This window comes from Xiphias gladius, chromosome 17 (assembly GCF_016859285.1).
Source record: "Xiphias gladius isolate SHS-SW01 ecotype Sanya breed wild chromosome 17, ASM1685928v1, whole genome shotgun sequence".
NCBI lineage: Eukaryota > Metazoa > Chordata > Actinopteri > Istiophoriformes > Xiphiidae > Xiphias > Xiphias gladius.
In genome coordinates, this window is record NC_053416.1 from 3,722,362 (window position 1) to 3,742,573 (window position 20,212).

Consider the following 20,212-nt stretch of genomic DNA (forward strand, 5'->3'; position numbering starts at 1 on the left):
CAGAACTCGGCTTAACTGACCTTTGAACTTCCACGAAAAACACATTCAAGCTAGTTTTGAACAGAAAGTGTTAACTGCACAATTAGGTATGTTTGGTAAAATTATTATGTGTACAGCGCAAAAAAGGTAATTAGAATAATTAGTAATTTTAATGTCTTTAATGCTCATGCTCTATGGGCCCAAAAACACCAGACCCCAAGGAAGCCTGAAAAACTTTTCTAGTGTGTGAACACCCAGTGAGAAACTATCAGTGGAGTTAGGGCACCATCTTGGAAAACAGTGTCTATGGAGAGTATAATTTTCAATCTAAGAATTTAGACACGAATAAAAAGCTTTCTTGTGTTAACCTAGCGTCCAGTTAGCGGCTGAGCTTGCTGGTTTGCTATGCTGAAGTTAGCCGGCTAACTTGGCAGTCAGTTGTGGCCAGGCTAGCAGCAGCAGGTAGCCCGCCAGCTGTCCCCCTCAAGCGGTCACTACGCCGCTACGCTTCCGGCAACGCCTATTTTGTCAGGTGGTGCAAACGAATTGCCCTGTGACTCATTGACTGACCAGGCAATTAGTCCTGGATGAGACAGAACAAGAGAAAAAAAAGTACTGCCCAATCAAATTCAACTGATATAATTTGGACCTATGAAACCCTCAATTTCTTGACCAAACTATTGACAAAACTTCCAACTGTAATTTCTATATTAACTGTACTTTCTATAAGGGCAGTGTACTCTTAACTGGAACTGGACTCCCTTATATCGAAGCAGTGTTGCCCATGGAAGCTCGTGGTTGAGCTTCAAATTTCAAAAAGAAAAATGTTTGAACTAAAAATAAAATAAAATAAATATACTATCTTATTTAAGTCTTTTTTTTTTACCTGAAAGGATCAGCGCTTGTTTTAGAAACACGCAGGCTTCTGCCTCATCATGTTCATAAAGCAGAACTGAATGGAATTCAGTGATGGGAGAGGGAGGGGTGAGAGAGAGAGAGAGAGAGAGAGAGAGAGGAGTGAGAGAGAGAGGAAGGGAGGAGGAGGGGTGACTGGAGTGTGTGTGTGTGTGTGTGTGTGTCTGTGTGTGTGAGTGAGTGAGTCTGTGTGACTGAGTGAGAGAGAGAAAGTGCATCCAGCTCTCAGTCATTCATCTCTCGGGAAGAGGAGAGGAAACTACAACAGGACGAGAAAAGAAACATTTTCTTTGATTGGGGGGAAAAAAAAAAAAGGAAGATCTTTTTAAAAGTTCTGAGATCGATCTCCGACTGTGGAAGACTTTCAACCTCCAGCTGCAGTTTTCCTTTTCATCATCATTTCTTTTCAGAACCCAAAAATACCCTGCTGCTGCGAGTATTTCACATTGCTCCTTCTACTCTGCGTGGAGATAATTCCACCTCTCTCTCCTGCAACCGGGGGCATTTTTTCACTTTCTGAAAACTGCAGATAAAAAGAGTCAAACGCCAAAACTGCGGCCGTTTCAGACAGGATCTCTGCATCAGGAGCATCCCTCGCAACCTGAACGCCCCTACAACGTGGACTGAGAGCGTGGAGACCTTCGGTGCATCGTGTGTGAAAGGGACTGTTTGGGGTTTTTTTTTTTTTTTTTTTTTTGGGGGGAGGAGGAGGTGACCTCAGGAGAACGCGCCGGGATCAGAGCGCTCCTGGAAGAGCTCCGGGAAGAGAAGGAGGAGGAGGAGGGCGCGTCACACTGAGAAAGAGCATCCTCCCAGCCTGATCCCTCCTTACATTCACACACCCTTAAGGCCACAGGGCTACAGTTAAATATCTGTAGCGGGGTATCAGACAAATATTTTAGCAAATAGCCCTGTGCAGAACCATAAAGTAAGATCTTAAAGTAACATTAAAAACTCACAGAAGTACATTAAGGCCGAGATAAATTCGTCACTGGGTTCCACGTACATATCATAAGTCATTACAGGGATATTGTAGAGATATTTTTGTCAGACACACACACACACACACACAGGACACCCCAGCACGCGGCTGCAGAATGGATCTCCCACCAGTCAGAGGTAAGCATAAATTCATCCCGTTGCCATCCGATCTGCTGATGAACTATTGATGATTTGCGTGACCTTGGAATGAAAAAGTTCCATGTGGAATTTTTGATGAAATCAGGAATTATTCAAAAGGCTTTTGTAGCTTTGCAAACAGCCCTTTTTGTTTCTTAGAACTGCTTGAGCTTTTAACGGGAATGTGGTGGATGCAGATGCAGATGGATGAGATGTGTTCTCTTGAATATTTGTTGATTTAATTTTGCTATCTACTCATTTCTGTGCATTTACAGCCAGTTCTTAGTAACACCGCTACAAGTTTGTGTTTTCATTTGACTTACCATGAATTTTTTTTTTCAGTTTCGGTTAAGTCTTTTGGGTCTTAATGTTACGATAAACTTTTGGTTGCTTTCCTAAAACACTTTAATCCGACCCACTGGCTTTTCTTCATATGTTAGAATAAAAACCTACTATTAAATATCCTACCAAATTTCGAAAGACATTTCTCATCAGATCAAGCTGAGATGGACTTTTAAGTCCAAACTCATAAGAACCTGATATAACATGAACCAGAAAAGTTCAGGGAACATGATGGCAACCTGCCCAATTTCCCTTTCGACAGACAAAGCAGGTAAAAACCAGGAAAAAGCGGTAATTTGAGTTTCACCTCCTGAGTCTTGTGCAGCCTCACACGTACGTTGGAGATAAAGAGTCTTGACCGCGGGGCGGGTGAACAGTTGAGGAGGGATGGTCTCGGTTTTATGTTTTACCCTTTTTTCCTTTTAAAATTCCATCCACACAGCTGCTCTATACGTACACATCCCGCAGTTACTAGTCATCCTTTTTCTCCTGAGTGATTACTACAGTTAAATATCTGGACGTGTGTTTGAGCTTGTGGATGGGCGAAGTGCAGAGATGTTAACCGTACCCTCCTTTGCCCCTGGTTGACAGACTGATCCAAGTTATTGCTTTATTATTAGGGAAGGTGAATTAGTCCCTTCGACAGTTTATTAGTCTGGACAGAATTTTCTTTAAACCAACTTCTGCACTAAGTTAGAAAACTTTGAGAACACCCTCAACGAATCAGCGAGAGGCGAGAGACAGCACATTTCTAAACTATCCTCCCACATGTAACAGCCAAATAGTCATATTATTAAATGATTGTTAGGCCGCGTGATAACATTTCTCCCAGTGCGTTTAAGCAGTTTGCGTGCGTGTGTGTACACGTGTGTGCAACTGTGATGGGGACATGTGGGGTTGGGATTGATTGTCCTCAAGGTCGGATGCAGAATGTCAATACCCATCTCCAGTGGGGTGGGACTGGAGGGGCGGGTGGATGAGCAAATGATGGGGCGGACTGATGGGAGGGAGGAAGAGGGAGAGAAAAAGAAAGTGAATGGGACAAGAGGAGCGACTGAGCAGGGATGGATGGATGGAAAGGGAGGGGACCGCGTGTGTGGAGAGGAGAAATATGGCGGACAGATGAACAAATGATGAAATGGATGGACGGTTAGATGGAATGGAGAGAGGGAGGGGATGACTGGAGATGGAGGGTTTTGTTTTCTTATTATTATTTTTTATGCCACCGGAGGAGCTAATGCACTGACTAATGCACTACAGAACCACAAACCTGTGGACAGAGGGAGAAAAGTGTCTCAGTAAAACACTTTGTAAAAACGAAATCAAAGATGGAAAAGAAACGGAACAGTATGTCCTCTTGAAAGTAATAACGCTTGACATTTTCAGAAATACAATGAACTATATACACAGGTCAGTCTTGCCACTTTGTTTCTGATGGACAACAACAGTATTTACGGCCGATAAAAGCTTCGCTAACAACTCCGTCTGTCTTGGCCTTTGCCACTGCAGAGAAAGTGAGGAGTTTTTCATTTCCTAACGTCTGGAATAAATAAAAAACCGAGCCGAGTAATGTGCAGGATGAGCGGGAACATCCAGGCCGGAAGGACAAAGAAAATGAGCGCCACCTACAGACACTCAAAATTTAAATTCAAAAAGGAAATTCTCAGAAAGGAAGACGCCAGTGCGCAGCGATGAGCGCTTAGCAACAAAAAGCAACAATCAAGGCAGAGTTAGTGCTGTCTTAAGGTGTAGTTCCTCCAAAAACCAGTAGATGTCACAAGAAAAAATAAACTATTGACGTGAGTGGGAAAACCCCGACTTCCCTCTTTGAGTACAAATTAAATTAATCATTTCCACATATTTTTCATTGCTGTTTTGATAATCTAATAATTGTTCAAAGCCAAAGGTCAAAGAATCACTATTTGAAGACGCCACCCTGGGCTCACAGACAGAACGCTGCCTAATGCTTAATAAGGTCTATATTTGGGAAAGTGTTTGACAGGTCTCTCTAAAGGCAACAGTTCGGATGTTGTTGCTTGGTTGCCCCAACGCAGCTCCACCCAGTCTCCGCCCCTCTGCCCCCGTTTGGCTTTCTGTCTCACAAAACTAAAAAGATTGTAGCGAGCAGTAATCCCATGCCCTGAGCTTTAAAATACGCTTCCAGACGATGACGTCCATGTTTTTCTTCAGTCTATGCTTGGCAACAAAGACGCCGCCAAGATTTTTTTTGGAGGGGGGGGGGGATTTTTTTGGCTTAGGGTTAAGGCCATGATTTCCATGATACGATGGGGATATTTTCCAGAGAGTAACAACAGAAGGTATAGTTGGACTTTAAACAGCAGATAAAACAAGCAGCAGCTGAGAATCTTTACGGTCACATTGACATTTTAGGCCTCTAGTCAATGGTGCTAATATAAGAATGACCAATTAAATTTCAAAATCCCGGATGGCCGACAGTAATGCCTGCACGTAATCAACCGACTACTGTTCAGGAAGCCTCAATATTCAAGAAGTTATGTAAATAAAAGTGACAGATGTTATACCAGCAGTAGCCAGGATCATGGAAAGCCGAGGATAACAAAATGAACCTCGGACGAACGATACGTGACGAACAACTGAGGATGTAAATCATGTTCCAGTGACTTACCTCAGTCCAGCTGCTTCCGAACCCTGACCTGGCAGGATGCAGTTTGGTCTTTCAAAGGCTCTTGAAAGGACAGTTGGTGTTTTTTCTTTGTCTCCTTGTAGAAAAAGTGAGAGAAAGTGTTCGCTTGCGTTTTATTTATTTATTTATTTTAGTGACAAAGCCGCCTTTAAAAACTCCACCTGTAACACCACAGCGCTGTGGCAGCACAGTGTTGTCAGCACTAAAGGTATCAATGCTTTTTAAATGTTCAGTGCACCTGCCTGCACTTGTAATATCATTATCACCATACCCTAATCCCCGTAACACTGGACATGAAAAAAAAGTTTTACAAACTCTTGTTTAGTTCCAACTCATAGACTAAATTTTCATTTTAACCTAGATAAGAAAACAAAAACCATTTGATGGCTAACCTTAAACAACGTTTTCATAACGATCCAACTCGTGGTTGAAGAATTCAATGCTATTTGACCAAACTGCAGAACAACCGTCACCAACACTCTGGTCCAAGAACCAACCTGCTCCTGACCTTAACTACAAGTCCCGGATCTCATGAAACTGAGCAGTAGGGACCTCCTTCTATGTGGTTCAGACTAACGACGCCACAATAGAGGAGTCGCAACTGCTCCTGAATTAAGTATGATTAAGCCAAATACCTTTTATTTCATTGGGTTCCAAGGTAACCGGTTTACTGGAGGTACTACGGCATTTCCCTGTTGGTGTTTCACCGGATATTTGCAACCCATTCTCTCTTTACATTGATTGGACTGTTCTACAGAACAAGGTTATTTTCAGGGCCAACATTCAGTGTCTATGCAGGAAGTAGTGTTTCCCCCCCCCCCAAAAGATATTTTGGACAGTGGCAGCCTTTTAGTATCAATGGAAAAACCATATCTTAATCTTATCTTACTTTTTAGAGCCGTGCCCATAATCTTTCCCGAGCCTTAATCAAATGTTTTAGTTGCTTAACCTTAAACATTTCCCAACCGTACTAGAGTTGCCATGTGCAGATATAGTACAAATGATTAAAAGGCGGGAGGAAAGACCTTGAAGACAAAACTTTGAGTATGTGCAACTAAACGGCTGCAGCAGTTATGTTGTAATTCACGTAAACGTGGCCCGGAGAACATGTGATGTCTTTCACAGAACAGTACTAATAATCTAAAGCAGTTTAGGAGAGTTAAAGAGAATTTGCATTTCACTGTTCAAATTTTTGTCCTTTGCTGTGATTGTACCAAAAGCAGGATTAAATTTGGGCAAACATTCAGTCTAATCATCTTTTGGATTTAGGCTTTGTCTAGTGTAACGTTACATGACAAAACTACTACTGCTTCTTCCCCCTCTGCTCTCTCACGCTTTCCTTCTATTTGGCGTGTTTTGACTTTTTCCCCATCTTTCTCATCCCTCTCTCTACATCTGGCTCCACCACTTTTTTTTTTTAACCATTATTAGCATCACCATCCCTCACTTGTTCACTGCCCCCCCCCCCGGTTCTCCCCCCGTTCTCTCCCCCCGTTCTCCCCCCCTGTGCCTGGACTTGCTGGTCTGCAGTGTCTATTTCAGTCTTTCCGTTGGGGTCAGTTTCGGCACATCCGGTATCTCATCCAGTTTATTGTCATTCAATCCTGCTGTGCTCCCGGAGGGCATCGGGAGGAAGGCCCCTGGGTCTTAGTGCCTGATGGGCCGCACAGGCACAGTCATACACCCAGAGAAGCTGGCCACACCGTAGGAAAAAAAAAAAAAAGGTTTTGAACCTTATGCGACTTTATTCTCTTTTTCTTTGATTTGGTTGGATTTTATTGATTTCATGTGTTGTTTTACCGTATCATTGCTTTTACGTGATTTTAAAAGCCATTTTTTGTGTTGACTTTACACAATAGCGACACCTTGGTCAGAATTTGCAACTAGTAGTCTATTACTCCTGTTGCTCTCAAGATGGCATTAGACAACAAGCATGTTGTCCATGAAAGTGAATCAAAAATACACAACTCTGATTCCTGCACGCTCAAATTACCTAGAAGCTGAAAAGTCATCACTTTAGCCTTAAAGTCACCGTTTCATTTCTGATCCAGAAACGCTGAGGTTAGGTACGGAAAGTAACAGTTCTGAGGTACTGAAAGACGTCTTCACAGGCCCGCTCTGGTCCCAATAACCGAGACCCAACCTGGGCCCTCAGTCAGGTGTGGTCCAAATTATATTTAACCTAATTGGTTCAGGTAGGTCCTGCTCTCAGTAGGTTTTCTCCAACCCTATTGCTGAAAAAGGGCTTTGATAATAGACGATCCTGCAAAACCCCAAACTACGTTCAAAGGCAACATTTTTTCACAGCCTAGTTGACGTTTTCAAATTCCTCGCTTTTTTGCAAAATCCGTGCACCGCAATTAGGTTTAGGGTCAACGTCAGGGAAAGGCTGTGGTCAAGGGCAAATAAGCTATGGCTTATGGAAACTAAAACACTCGGTCAAGAATGGGGAAACACCGTGGTTACAGTTAATCAAAAGTTGTACGTTACTTCAATGTCTGCGACTGGAGATAAACTCCGGTCTCTCGTCCATCCGCTCTACCTCGGCCTCCGCACCCTGACTACATGTAGGGCACGCTAACTTCAGCTTTGGCACCGAATGTTAGCAATAGACATAAATTGTGAGAACGACGAAAAACGAACATAACTCCTTGGTATAACTTGGCTGGTTTACTCAGCTACATTTGTCTGACTGCTCCAGAAGATGAGGTTTCTATAGGTCTCTTTAAAAAAAAAAGAAAAAAAGAAATCCTGTATGACTCTGTCCTTAACTCTTACACTGTTACTCTCACCTCTTTGCTGCTGCTTGCGTGTAATGATGCCTATTAAGAAATGTAATTATTTAATTATTGTGAATCACTTGTCATTAAATCATTTATGTAATCTATCTTGTTTATTTAACATGTGCAGACATAGGAAGTACTGTGGTTTTTGGGAGCAGTTGGCTTACGCATTAGAACTTCATCTCGAGCTGTAATTATGCTTCTCCGGGCAGCACACAGGCGAGCCTCATACTTGTATGGATGCTTTGATTTTTGCCTCCGCTTTGGACACGCCTCCCAAAGGGGGGTTCAGGGACCAATTACCAGACAAGCATGACACTGACACTAACAAAAACTACGGTAGTTGACCATCAGACCTAAACAGTTGGACATGGTGATGTGCTGAAGGGCTGTGGGGGTTTCGTAGGGATTTTTCTTTGTGTTTCTTTTGCAATAGCGACAGAGAAAGTCAAAAACAAGCAACTTTAAAGAGCCACAACTGTAGAGACAGCGCACAGTTTCTCAGAAAACCCGTCCCGATATCTGGGTTAACAGGTCGGAGCCTTTTCACAACACCTAACAAAACTCAAGCATAACGTGTAAATAAGACGGCTTCGGAGTCATGGCTGTGTCTGCCACTGAGGACTGAAGTGGTCTGGAGTTGTTGGAAGGCACGTTTTTTATTTCAAAGTTGTCAGGCTCCCTGGCAAAGAGAATGCACAGAGATTGAATTAATATTGATTTTCTTCTCAGCTGGAAAACGGATTTCCCAAAATATGCTGCTTTAAACTTTTTGAGGTTATTCACTTACGCCGATGGTCAAAAAGTGTTATTTCTTATTATTTTTAACAAAAGGACTAAAGACCCCATGTTCTACTAATACTTCGGAGAGAGAGAGGGGCACAACAACGAAACAGGAAAGACCCAAAAAAGCAGAGAAGAGATAGAAAAGTTAGGGGAGTGAAGGACAGGAGGGGCAGGAGAATGGAATGAAAGGGGAGAGTGAAGGGAGGTGGTGAAGGTGATACGAGGGGAGGAGAGGAGGTGAAGAGGATGGGGGAGATATGAGAGGAAGAGAGGAGCGGAAGACAGGAAAGAAGAGGAGAGGAGAGGGCAACCCCTCCTCATTCCAAGGCAAAGGGTCACTGCAGTCGGTTTTAAAATAGCCTGAAGCCATGATGTCATCGGTGAGAGATGCAGCGATGCTCCGTCCATTAAACTCCATCGACCATCAGCAGGTCGAGTCCAGACTCAGCGGAAGTCGGAGAGTCAGCGGGCAGACGAGGAATCAGCGCAGCTTAGGAGTTTCTATTTACCTCTGACATCTGAATCGGTGCCTTTTTTAACCAAAAAAGTTTTTACAGATTTACTCTTTAGATTCTTCAGCTTTCAGACGACTACCACGAGTTATGAAACTCGAGTTTGGGGGCATTTTACATTTTCTGCGAACCAGCTCTTTATTGAACGGGACATAATTGCTCGCAGAATTTAAAATATTTCTAAAAACATCGACGTCTTTGTTGCAATTTTCGTCTACAACAATAGTCATTTTATTTAAATGAGTTTTTGATTTCCACATTCCTATTCAATGGGGGCATTTGGGTGCGAAAATACCCGTTGACTGTGGTTCCAACTTTAAGTTTAAGTTGATGCTATTCTTTATTTTTCTTATTTTTTAAACAAATCCTAAATTTCCTAGCTTAGGAATTTAGGCCTTTACGACTCCAACATTTTGCGCTCAAGACAACACATCAGCTGCAACCTGGCAGTGTAAACGTTGATTGGGCAGCAGCAAGAAAGTGTATACAGTGTGTGTTGTGGAAAGGAGTGCTGGAGCAGGAGTGTGTGTGTGTGTGTCCGTACCAGGGCAGAAGCTCAGTCATTACTGATACTCCCCCAGCACAGAGGTCCATCCTCAGGTTACGGTCTCTTGAAACACCAGCTCTCTCTGACTGTTTTGCTTTCAGTTTGGTTTGTTTCATTCACATTCATTTTTACATTTTACACATGCTATACTTAGTTCAATTGGTGTTAGCTTTAGAGAAACCAAATTTAAGCAGCAAAAAGAAGCCCGAGTGTTTTGTTAGAGTCTGTTTTCCAGCTTCCCCTTCTTCCCATTTCCTGTTGTTCCCGAACGATGACACCGCTTTCTTTAAAATGTTACGAGGCCGTTGAGCAGCAGTTTCAGAAAGAGAAAGGCCGAGAGAGAGAAGAGACGCCTCTCATCTTCTCTCCTCTCTCCTCTGAGCCGGATGGATTATCTACTAGATAAAACACTCACTGCGCTGACGGCCATGACAGTCCAGTGTTTGCCACAAACCTGCGTCAAGTTTCCCCAACCTACCATCGCACTTGTGCGAACGTGGATGATGATTTCGTCCAAATATAAAAGTTTAGATTCTATTGATTTGGCTGATAACAAATTCGCCAGAGGACCTGAGTATCTGATGAGAAAAGTGCAGAGTTTTATTTACTGAAGTGTGATTTTGCCAATAAGCAATGCTGACATAAAAAAAAAAAATAATCAGGAAAAATAATAGGTTTACCGTGAAACAGCAGGACTTTTTTTTGCCTTTTTTAAAATTGAATTTCTGAGTTATTTCTACCCAGTAATCATGGCAGAAACAAAATGATCAGTTTTTCAGCAGTAGAGTTTTGGCATTTACAATTTTGCTAATGTTTGATGGTACCGTATTTAGGTAAAGTCTTAGTAGTTTCTTAAGTAGTTTGTTAAGACATCATTAAACACTGATCTGAGAGGTTTAGCTTATTCTTGTGAATAAAAATGTATCAAACAATTTATTGAAGAAACAAAAAAGATACTGTTTTGCTGCTTAGACTCTGGCATCATATTGGCACTGGTATAAAAAAAAAAGCTCCTATGGCTGTTAGCATGAAATTAATAAGCATAAATAAATCCCTTCCACTCTTCAAGACTACAGTATAAGTTAAGTAAATCAGTAATATAATGACACGAAGTCAGTTACCATTAATTTTTTGAAAGGAAAAAAATACGCCCTTATCCATGGGTAGCACCGATGGTTAAAAATAAAAAGCCGTAAATAAATATGGGTTAGTACGTTATAAATATGCGTCAGTGCATATCGGCTTACTTGCCTTTCTCAGGGCGTTTGGACACAAAATAAACCCAAACCCAACACTTCAGGTTTTTTATCCACCCATAACTTAGTCTTGGAGTTCTAAACAGTTTATACTTAATAGATCGTGAGAGTTTAAATCAGACAAAAGAGTGAAACCCATAAGTGACTGCTGCGGTTTGCTTCTCCCCATCCCTCTACCGGAAGATGTGTCCATGGAAACCATGTTTGGGAAGTCAGCTACCCAGAATTCTCACAAGCACATACACACAATAACACACATGTGACACGTTTAAAAAAAAAAAAAAAAAAAAAAAAAGACACACACAACACGGCCCTGAGCTCCACTTGTAATATGAGAGGGGATGGTTCTGCCTGCCTCGCCCTCTCCACACACACACACACACACACACACACACACACACACACACACCTCTCATCTTAGCTGTTGTTGCCAGAGAATTGATAACAGACACTGCCCACTCCTCAGCATAGCCAATCAGTGTGGCCGATACAGGTCATGTGATGATGCCAATACCAGGACCATTGAGAGACACTTTATTTTTCTCCCCAGTGTTAAAAAAAAAAAAAAAAAAAAAAAAAAAAGGAAGATTTCAAAATAGAAATAACTGTACGATACATTGGCACCTTTACCAACTGTGTATGTCCTCCCCTCCCAATGTGGGAAATAATATGGTGCTGATTCTGCAAATACGGACGCCAATGATTATCACAGTAATGAAACCTTTTTCTCCTTCTCTGAAGTTCAGGTTGGATTTGTGGTTTTTGTGATAATAAGCTGATATTTGGATGGATTTCTTTTGTTTTTAAGGATTTCAACCAATGACTATTTTCAATATGGGTTAATCTGACGCTTATTTTCTTGGATTCATCTATTCATCAATTATCTATCAAGTGTCAGAAGAAAATTTTTTTCAAAAATTTAGTGTCTAAATTTTTGTCATCAGTTAATCAAATTATTGTCAAATCGTTTTACTCCACGTTTGTTTTGCACATACGTAGACTTGAAGTTGAACCTGAACAGATGCTCCCCTACATTTTTCCATCCTAGGTGCCATAGTCTCCAACTTTTCGACATGACTTGCAGTATGTGTGTCGCGTTGGGGATGTTGGCTGTAGTTGGCTCGACCAGTAAATAAAAATGAGGTCATGGAAATGGACGGCAGGCCTCTTCTTTTTAACAATTAGATGGCCTGATAGGCGGGCAGAGTACGAGCGAGCCGTGGCCACCGCTCTCCCTGATGAGATTAGTCACCAGGACTTCTCCTCTCTCCTCCGACTAATTTGAAAATGCATCCTCATCTAACCAACCTGGGCCTCCTTATCTGTTGCTTTATGGCTGGAAGGAGGGGTCCAGGAGAAAGATACGGCGAGGCTGCTGGGTGAAGGTACCTTTATGCTCAGCCTGCCACTATTTGTCCAGAAGCCTCTCCTTGGAAAGCCTGGAGGACAGGAAGTGTTTGGTTCTGTTTTGTTTTGTTTTTGTTTTTACAGTCCAGCTTGCTAATCACCACTCCTTCCTTCCGTCCCAGTGATGGATTGCCATTCTTGGGTTTCATCCACCTCCCCCATATCTACTTCTGCTTGCTCTTGTCTTATTGCTTTTTCACTGCATTTTCTAGAGGCCACTTTTCTTTTTCCCGATTTCTGTATCTAACTGTGTAGCTGTACATAACAGGCCACCAATACCATTGTATTTGTTTTCAATGGTAGTATAGTGCACATCTTTGGGTTGTGTACTTCTGGTGCCGGCCAGGACTTAGACACCTTCTTCGGGTTGTCTGTTGATGCAGTCTGAATTCTGTGTCCATCTCCGTTTCTTCCTCTGCTCAGCCACCGCTGCTCATGAAAACTATGCAGTTCTTCTTTTGTTCTTTCCAAAACAAAACAATGCTGCTGTTTATTAAATTGCAATCCGCATAAATGTCCCTTAGCTCCTGTTCAAGACTCTCCAACCTACCATAACTCCTTTCACCCATCTCTTGTAGATCTATAGAGACATTTTCGTCTACCTTTGCAAGACAACAATTCCAGTTGAACCGGTACAAGGAAAAAAAAAGAAAGCATGAACCTGCTAATACTAGACAGAGAAACACAGCGGTCTAAAAGGTCTGGTCGAAAGAAACTAGTTCATACGATATGTCGTCTGTAGCTTTTCAGAACAGTCACACTCAAAGGTGGATGGAAAACCCTGCCCTCATCGAGTGGGTGGAGATGCAATATTTTTTAAATACTGTATGGGGATAGTGGTTTGGTCTCTCCTCCAAAGGCATTCACAATGTTGTACATGCAAAAAATGAAAGTGGCCATGTGTAGGTGAGTTTAAATAACTCCTACTTCCTCATGTACGCACACCTGGCCCATCGCTGCATGACGTCGGTGCGAATGTTGGACTGTCAGTTTCCAAAGAGACAAAAATTGGCGGCCGCAGCCCCCTCCCCAGTTCCATTTCAGATGCTGACGAATGACGATCTGACAAGCACTTTAGCGGAAGGATACCGAGGCCTTAATGGTCACACAGCTTATCCATTCAACCATACTCATTAACAGAGGGGGGCAGTAATGTTTCGCTTTGTTATCAGGTGACATCCATTAGACTAAAAAAAAAAAACAAAACAAAAAAAAACAAGGTGTTAGTTCTGGTAGTTCTTTGTAAGATGTTAACCGTAAACAAAAAAATATCTGAAAAACAATCCGGACAGAAAACTTCTGACACACTAACGGTATTTTTTTGAATGGGTCTTGAACCACGTGGATGTGAATTCAGACTGTGTATTTGCTGCTGCTGCTGCTGCTGCTGCTTCTGCTGCTGCTGCTGCTGCTGCTGCTGCTGCTGCTGCTGCTGCTGCTGCTGCTGCTGCTGCTGCTGCTGCTGCTCCCCCCTTCCTCCTCTATCTAATCTCATGATCTGAGCTGCTTTAAATGCATTTCCATTTGGCCTCATTACTCTCTGAGAGGACCGGCCCCATGTGAGAAGCCAGCCAGCTATCTCTCCCCCTTGGCCACTTGGCAAGACTGCAGTTTCTTGTGAGTGTACAGCTGAGCGTGTATGTGTGTGTGTGTGTGTGTGTGTGTGTGTGTGTTTATGAGCATACAGTATTTCTGCATGTTGAATGGGGAGCTTTTGTAATGTCTTTGTCATGCGCGCACACACACACACAAAGAAACACACATTTTCCTTTCAATGTGGGCAACAAATATCAAGCTATCATTTCTTTTTCCTCCAGAGTTCTGTCTTTTCATTCAGGGCTCATCTGATATCTGAACAGGGAATCAAATCAGCTACATATTTGACTACATTTGGACCTTACACTTTCTTTACTTTTCTCGTACATTTACCGCACCAGGAAGCAAGTTCATATTGACCTTTGAAGCATTTAGTTGCCGTCTCACCCAGCATAACGATGAGTACACATCAAACTACATTTCTATCCAACTGTACTGTAACTGCAAACATGTTTTGTAGGAATCATAATTGCGTTTTCTATTAACATAATTTGGGGATGTTGTTCATTTACATGTTTGTTAAGCTGCAAATATGTTGATACTGAACGTATTAGAAGAGTGTTCAGAGACAATGTATTTCTTTTCCGACAACCACATTCTTTCCCTAACCTTAACCAAAGAGCCTTTGTTTCCTAAACTTAACCACAAAACAGTTGTGCGCTTTATATTCCATCCACCCCAACCACCTCCTGGCAACTCTGCCGCCGTTAATAAATGCAGTGCTTCATTCATTCAAAAAGCAGCGCCTCTGAACATAGTTCAGCCGGTGATTGCGTTTCCCACAAACCTTATTTGCTGTTGCAGTTTAGGGTTTTGCTGTCGTATGCAGACCGCAAACCATGTGTATATTCCTCCACTTGATAATTCCACATATGGACACCTTGAAATGGGTTATTTGGCTTATACTATAGCTACTTAGTACAGCCAAAGAGACAGCGAGTTAATATCATCTCCTATTTTTTTTTAAATTTAGCATCAGTTTAACCCACGATTAAGTCCGTTTCACCACTGACTAGTAGGTGTAACAGTAGTAATGTATAGTGATTAAACATTTTCCTAGAACTGCCAGAGCATGTACAGAGGAAGCACACATGCACAAGGTCAATAGAAATCCATGAAACAAGGCGAGTGGACACATATTTACTCCGTGTCTTTGAACTGAGGCAAAGATGCATTCACAGGAAATGAAAATCTTTGAAATTAAGCAAGAAATTTGAAGGTAACAAAAGCCTGGAGGATAATAGTCACACACTGAGTTACTCTACTCATTAAGTCCTTCCTCAAATAATGTCCTGGAGAAACCGAAAATGATCTAAATTCACTTTGAACCAGAAACTGCAGGAAAATAAAATGGACGTGGTACTGATTATTTTCTAAAAGGATTATTTGGAAGCTTGAAGATTGATTCTACTGCTCGTATTTATCACTTACAGAAGTCAGAAAACCCAATTTGGTCAAAAGGGAGGAAGCCTGAGTGGAGCAGTGGTGGGATGAGCAAGCAAAATTCACCACATTAAGCATGAATGACCAATGTGCCCAAAAACATCTCTCTCTCAAGGGATCAGTTCACCCGATTTGCTAAAAAAGATGCATTTCCCCCCTTCGCCTCGGTAGTGGAACCGTGCAGATACTTTTCGTTTTAAAGCCCTACGGCTTTGAGATAATGTATCTGTGAGATTTCAGCGGCAGGCTCGTTAGCGGTGCTCGAAATATTCCAAAAGCTCAACAGCTGGGAAAGAGCAACATCTTTCCCAGTTATCCACACACACATCTTTGGTAGAAAGTGGTTCAAATTAAAACAGATGATTTATAACTTTTTAAAAACTTTTTATAGGCAGACATTGGTGGCCGCTCAAGAAACTGCATTGTATATCATCTCTGCACAAGCTTCAGCTTTTAGCTGTGGTTGCTGCTTGGCTGGAACCACAAACCAGAACTCTGTTCTTTATATTTATCAACAGGTTTTCTAAAATAAAGCGTCTTCTCAGTTTTCTGAATGGGAATAATCCTTCTACTTGAGCACGCTTGCAAAGCCAAGGAGGGGAAACTAAACCTTCTACAGCACACAAGTATGTTCATTCATAAACACAATTTGTTTCAGAATTAAGCCTGCGACTTTACTTTTCCTCTACATTGTCTGTAACTGCTCTGCCGTGCTGCCAGCCTCTCTGTCCGCAGGTGGGTTTCCTCCGTGGCAGCAGCAGCTGTGTTCAACAGATGCTAAATTACAGTGTGGACCTCATGGTCGTATCTCTCTGGCTCTGGCAGGCTAATAATAGCGTTAGCTTGAGCAGTGGAGAACCTCAGCAGTCATGATGACATGGCAGATGGCTGTGTGGAAGCTCTGCTGCCAAAGATCCATCTTTGATCAGGCGCTGCTTAAATAGTTGGAGAGTAATAAGTAGGCTACTGTTTGTTGTATGTAAAGCAATGCCTCCTCTCTGCCAATAACTGAGGCAAAATGATCGATTGTTGTTTGCTTTTTGATAATCATTTCGTTTTGTATGTACGCTTCAGTTTAGTTAGCTAACAATTCTTTTCTGAAAGGCTTGCTCCATAGCACAAAATACACAATTATATGCCGTTAAAAAAAAAGTTGTTGACACAGATCAATGGCTTGATGATTATTCGGTGGAATGCTCCAAATTTTGACTTTCAGGATTCTTTCTTTGGCGCGTGATTTTCTTAAAGCTGAATGAAGACAAGCAAAATTCAAAGCAGTAGACGTCTTAGGTCATTGTTTACGTGCTGTATTCCCAGAGCTCTTCTTTCAAATCGACCAACCTATGGGCATGGACTATGATTTCTTCCTTTGGGTTTTCTGCTAATGCAGTTTTAGTTTCTGTTATGCTAACTACCAGAGGATCCGTTCAGAACAGCAAAGTCTATCATGGAGCACGGAGCACATGACAACAGAGCCGAGCCTGAACTGTTCTCGTATCAGATCACTTGGACAAGAGAGAATCAAAAGCAGTTTATTAAATGCACATGTCTTTATATGACAGTGTTCCAGATTATAACTTTACAGGACAGGAAAGCAAAGCTTGGCAACACTACTTTCTGTGCTCCTCGCTGGGTAAATAATTTGGAAAAATGATTATTTGGCAGAATCATTTGGCAGTCTTAAATACCACTCATTCGCTGGAGCCCACTTCTCAAAAGCTGAAAACGTCCTGCTTTTCTGTGTTTCATATCGTCGTTGATGGTAAATCTTCGTGTTTTGGACCGTTCGTTAGAGTGATTTATGAAGTATAATATAATTATCTTCATCAAAATTTCTTTGTTGCAAACACTATCAGAGGGAATTTGAGGTCGATTTCCTCACTGCTGTAACCTTACAATAAAAAGACTACAAGAGTGGCACTAGTTGTGCTAGTTAAACATATAGATTATGAATCACTGAAAGTTAAATTCAACATCAATAACAACTGTCACTTCCTTTCTCTGTGTGTTTGCAGGTTTATCCGATGTGCCGTGAGTGTTGGGAGCACCTTGCCCCAGCCCCGGCCTGCAGACCTGGTGCCACCCGGCCTGGATCGACAGGATGGACCCTGCTCATTCCTTTAGGATGGAGCTGGATGGGCTGGACCTCCAGCAGGTACCAGTGCTGTCGCTCGATCAGATACGTGCCATCCGGGCTAACAATGACTATGTGGAGAGGCCTGTGCCGCTGGAACCGGCATCCCAGTCCGGATTTTTTTATGGCCATGATGACGGTTACCCTCATGGAGTATATACCCATCACGCTCAGCCCCCCTTCCACTCTGCCCTGCCCCGCAGCCAAAGTCAGCAGCAGCACAGTCACCTGTCCCACCTGAGCCGTTCCAGTACCATAAGCTCTTCCATGTCTCGGACCAGTGCCACGTCAGACCAGCGGCTACTGGCAGGTTTGACGCCATCTCACTCTGGGCTAGGTTCAGTGGTCCGTTCTCAACCTAAAGGGGAACTCAAGCCCGATGCTTCCTTGGGTAAAGGCCTGACAGAGGACGAGGCTGAGGTGGGCCTTCATCTGTTCATTTGCGAGCGGTGCGGTCGCTGTAAGTGCCAAGAGTGCTGCGCCCCCCGGCGCCTGCCTTCCTGCTGGGCGTGTGGACAGCGCTGTCTGTGTTCTGCTGAGAGTGCGGTGGAGTACGGCACCTGCTTGTGCTGCGTTAAAGGTTTATTCTATCACTGCTCTGCCCAGGACGACGAGGATAATTGCGCTGACCGGCCGTGCTCCTGTGCTCCAGCCCATGCCTGTGCCCGCTGGGGCACAATGGGCCTGCTGGCACTCTGCCTGCCCTGCCTCTGCTGCTACCCCCCTGCCAGGCTGTGCCTTGCCCTGTGCCAGTGCACCCACGACCGGGCCACGCGCCCCGGCTGCAGGTGTAGAAACACCAACACTGTGTGCCGCAAGATTTCCGCCTCCAACCCTAACCCTGGTCATCCCTCGCTACGCAGCAAAGCTCTGGAGAAGCCGTTATGACAGGCTTGGATGGGGGCCAGGTAAATCCCTTTCCCCTCAGCTGTGGCCAAAGCAACGCCGTCGCCAATCAACAGTGCCACAGCTGACCTTGTGACGACAACGCCATTGACACCCACCTGCCTACATATGACAAGCCAACCAATCAGCCATGAAGTGTTGTTCACCTAATGTACCTTGAATTTACTTCTCCAGCTCAGGAGGGACCAAAGCTTTACTGTGCCTGTTCATGTTGGAGACTTCATGCCTAAAAACAAGAGAGTCATCGTGAAGGAAGAAGCTGCCGTGCTTTGCTGGACTACCCTTCGACCTTAACCACGACTTCCAGACAGAAATCACCTCTCTCTGCATACTGTGGTGTAATCTGGACGTCTTAAAATCTATTTATTTATTGTTAAACCTCCTTCCACCTTTTGCAAAGAGAACGCACAGAGACGGGCGACGGACCAAATCAGGAAGGAACGACGCCTGCGGTGATGTGCATGGTCTATGCCAGCAAGAGTTTCCGTCCTCTTGAAATAGTGAATCAGAAGAAGCACGAAAGACTGAGAACTTAGACCATAATGACATTCAAAAAAATCCACGGAAGGATGAAGAAACAAACATTATGTTGCGGTTAATACCTGACCGGGACTCTGAGAAAAGCACCAAGGCATAAAGTGAGAACAAAAACACTTGTGACCACACCTGTAACAACAGTTTGACACCAAAAAGGGACCATGCACTACGAACTGTGTGAACTTTAATGCTATTAAGCTCATTTGTAAAGGAAAAGCACTGTGAGGTAGATGGACAATGTTTTCCTCAGCAGCCAAGAGCTGAATGGGGATTATTTAACCAGAGGGAGGTTGCGTCCATTGTGACTAGGCAGCGTGTGTGTGTGTGTGTATGTGTGTGTGTGTGTCGATGTGTGTGTGTCCTCCTACTGTACAACAACCTGTATATGTAGAACCTGTGTGTATGTTGTTTTTGTCAGCAGAAGAAGCCTCCCTTGTCTTATTTTTAGCAGTGCCGCTTCAGTGGAGCTCTGGTGGTCTGGTCAGGTTTCCTCCCCAAGTCAGTCTGTCGCCAGACTCCCTTCTCTGACCGACCTCCTTCACTGCCCCCACCTCCATCCTTCTCTCCTCCTCCTCCTCCTCCTCCAACCCACTTAATCCTCTCCTCCATTCTCCTCCCATCCTCAAAACAAATGTTCCTTTCTCTGAACCACCTCCCTGTCTCGGTCTCATTCAGCCTGTCCATGAGCACCTTGGCCCAGAGTGACTTAACATGGAAAAACAGGAGCTTTAGTTTCTCGATTCACAATAACGTCAACTGGGCCTTTGTACGTACATGTGCTGCCACCGGGGAGGTAAAGTGAAGAATTTCCAAGGCACAAACAATGTTTGCGTTTTTAACCAACCACGTTGTTGGGTTGTTAAGTCAAGTACAATTATGCTCCGGAGATTTGATTCTACTCCAAATAAATTAAACAGCGGTTCAGTTTCCAGAGCATTTTAAACTCATAACTAATCCAAACCTGGTCTCAGGATTCCTGGAGCTCTTGGTGACCCAGTGTTTTAGGGAACTGAGATTTTGAATTAAGGAGGCTGACTCAAGGCATATTATTCCCACACACCCATATACCCCCCCCCCTGCCTTGTCCATCTCTCCTCTTACGCTCAGAGGGCTAAAAGCCTCCAGTCCCTGGTCCACAGAGAGCTGATCAAACAGGCAATTAGCTTCATGATAGCCCTTAATGGGCCGGAGAAGAATGGAGCGTGGGAGGGAGGGAAGAGAGGGGACGGGATGAGTGGAGTTGTGGCGTTTGGCAGATGGACAGCTGATGGGGAAAGAGGGATGC

At 43.4% G+C, this 20,212-nt stretch overlaps 1 protein-coding gene across 1 annotated transcript; it reads left to right on the plus strand.

Moving 5' to 3' along the window:
* Nucleotides 1–1,934: 1,934 nt before the first annotated feature.
* On the plus strand, nt 1,935–19,255 carry LOC120802315 (protein sprouty homolog 3). The gene is made up of 2 exons (XM_040149991.1): nt 1,935–2,013; nt 17,366–19,255. Exon 2 carries the CDS (start codon nt 17,452–17,454, stop codon nt 18,370–18,372), a length of 921 nt encoding a protein of 306 aa, XP_040005925.1. The 5' UTR covers nt 1,935–2,013; nt 17,366–17,451; the 3' UTR covers nt 18,373–19,255.
* The last annotated feature ends 957 nt before the right edge of the window (nt 19,256–20,212 follow it).

Coding starts and splice junctions, on each gene's coding strand:
- LOC120802315 (XM_040149991.1), top strand. CDS start 17,452: ATGGACCCTGCTCATTCCTTTAGGATGGAGCTGGATGGGCTGGACCTC.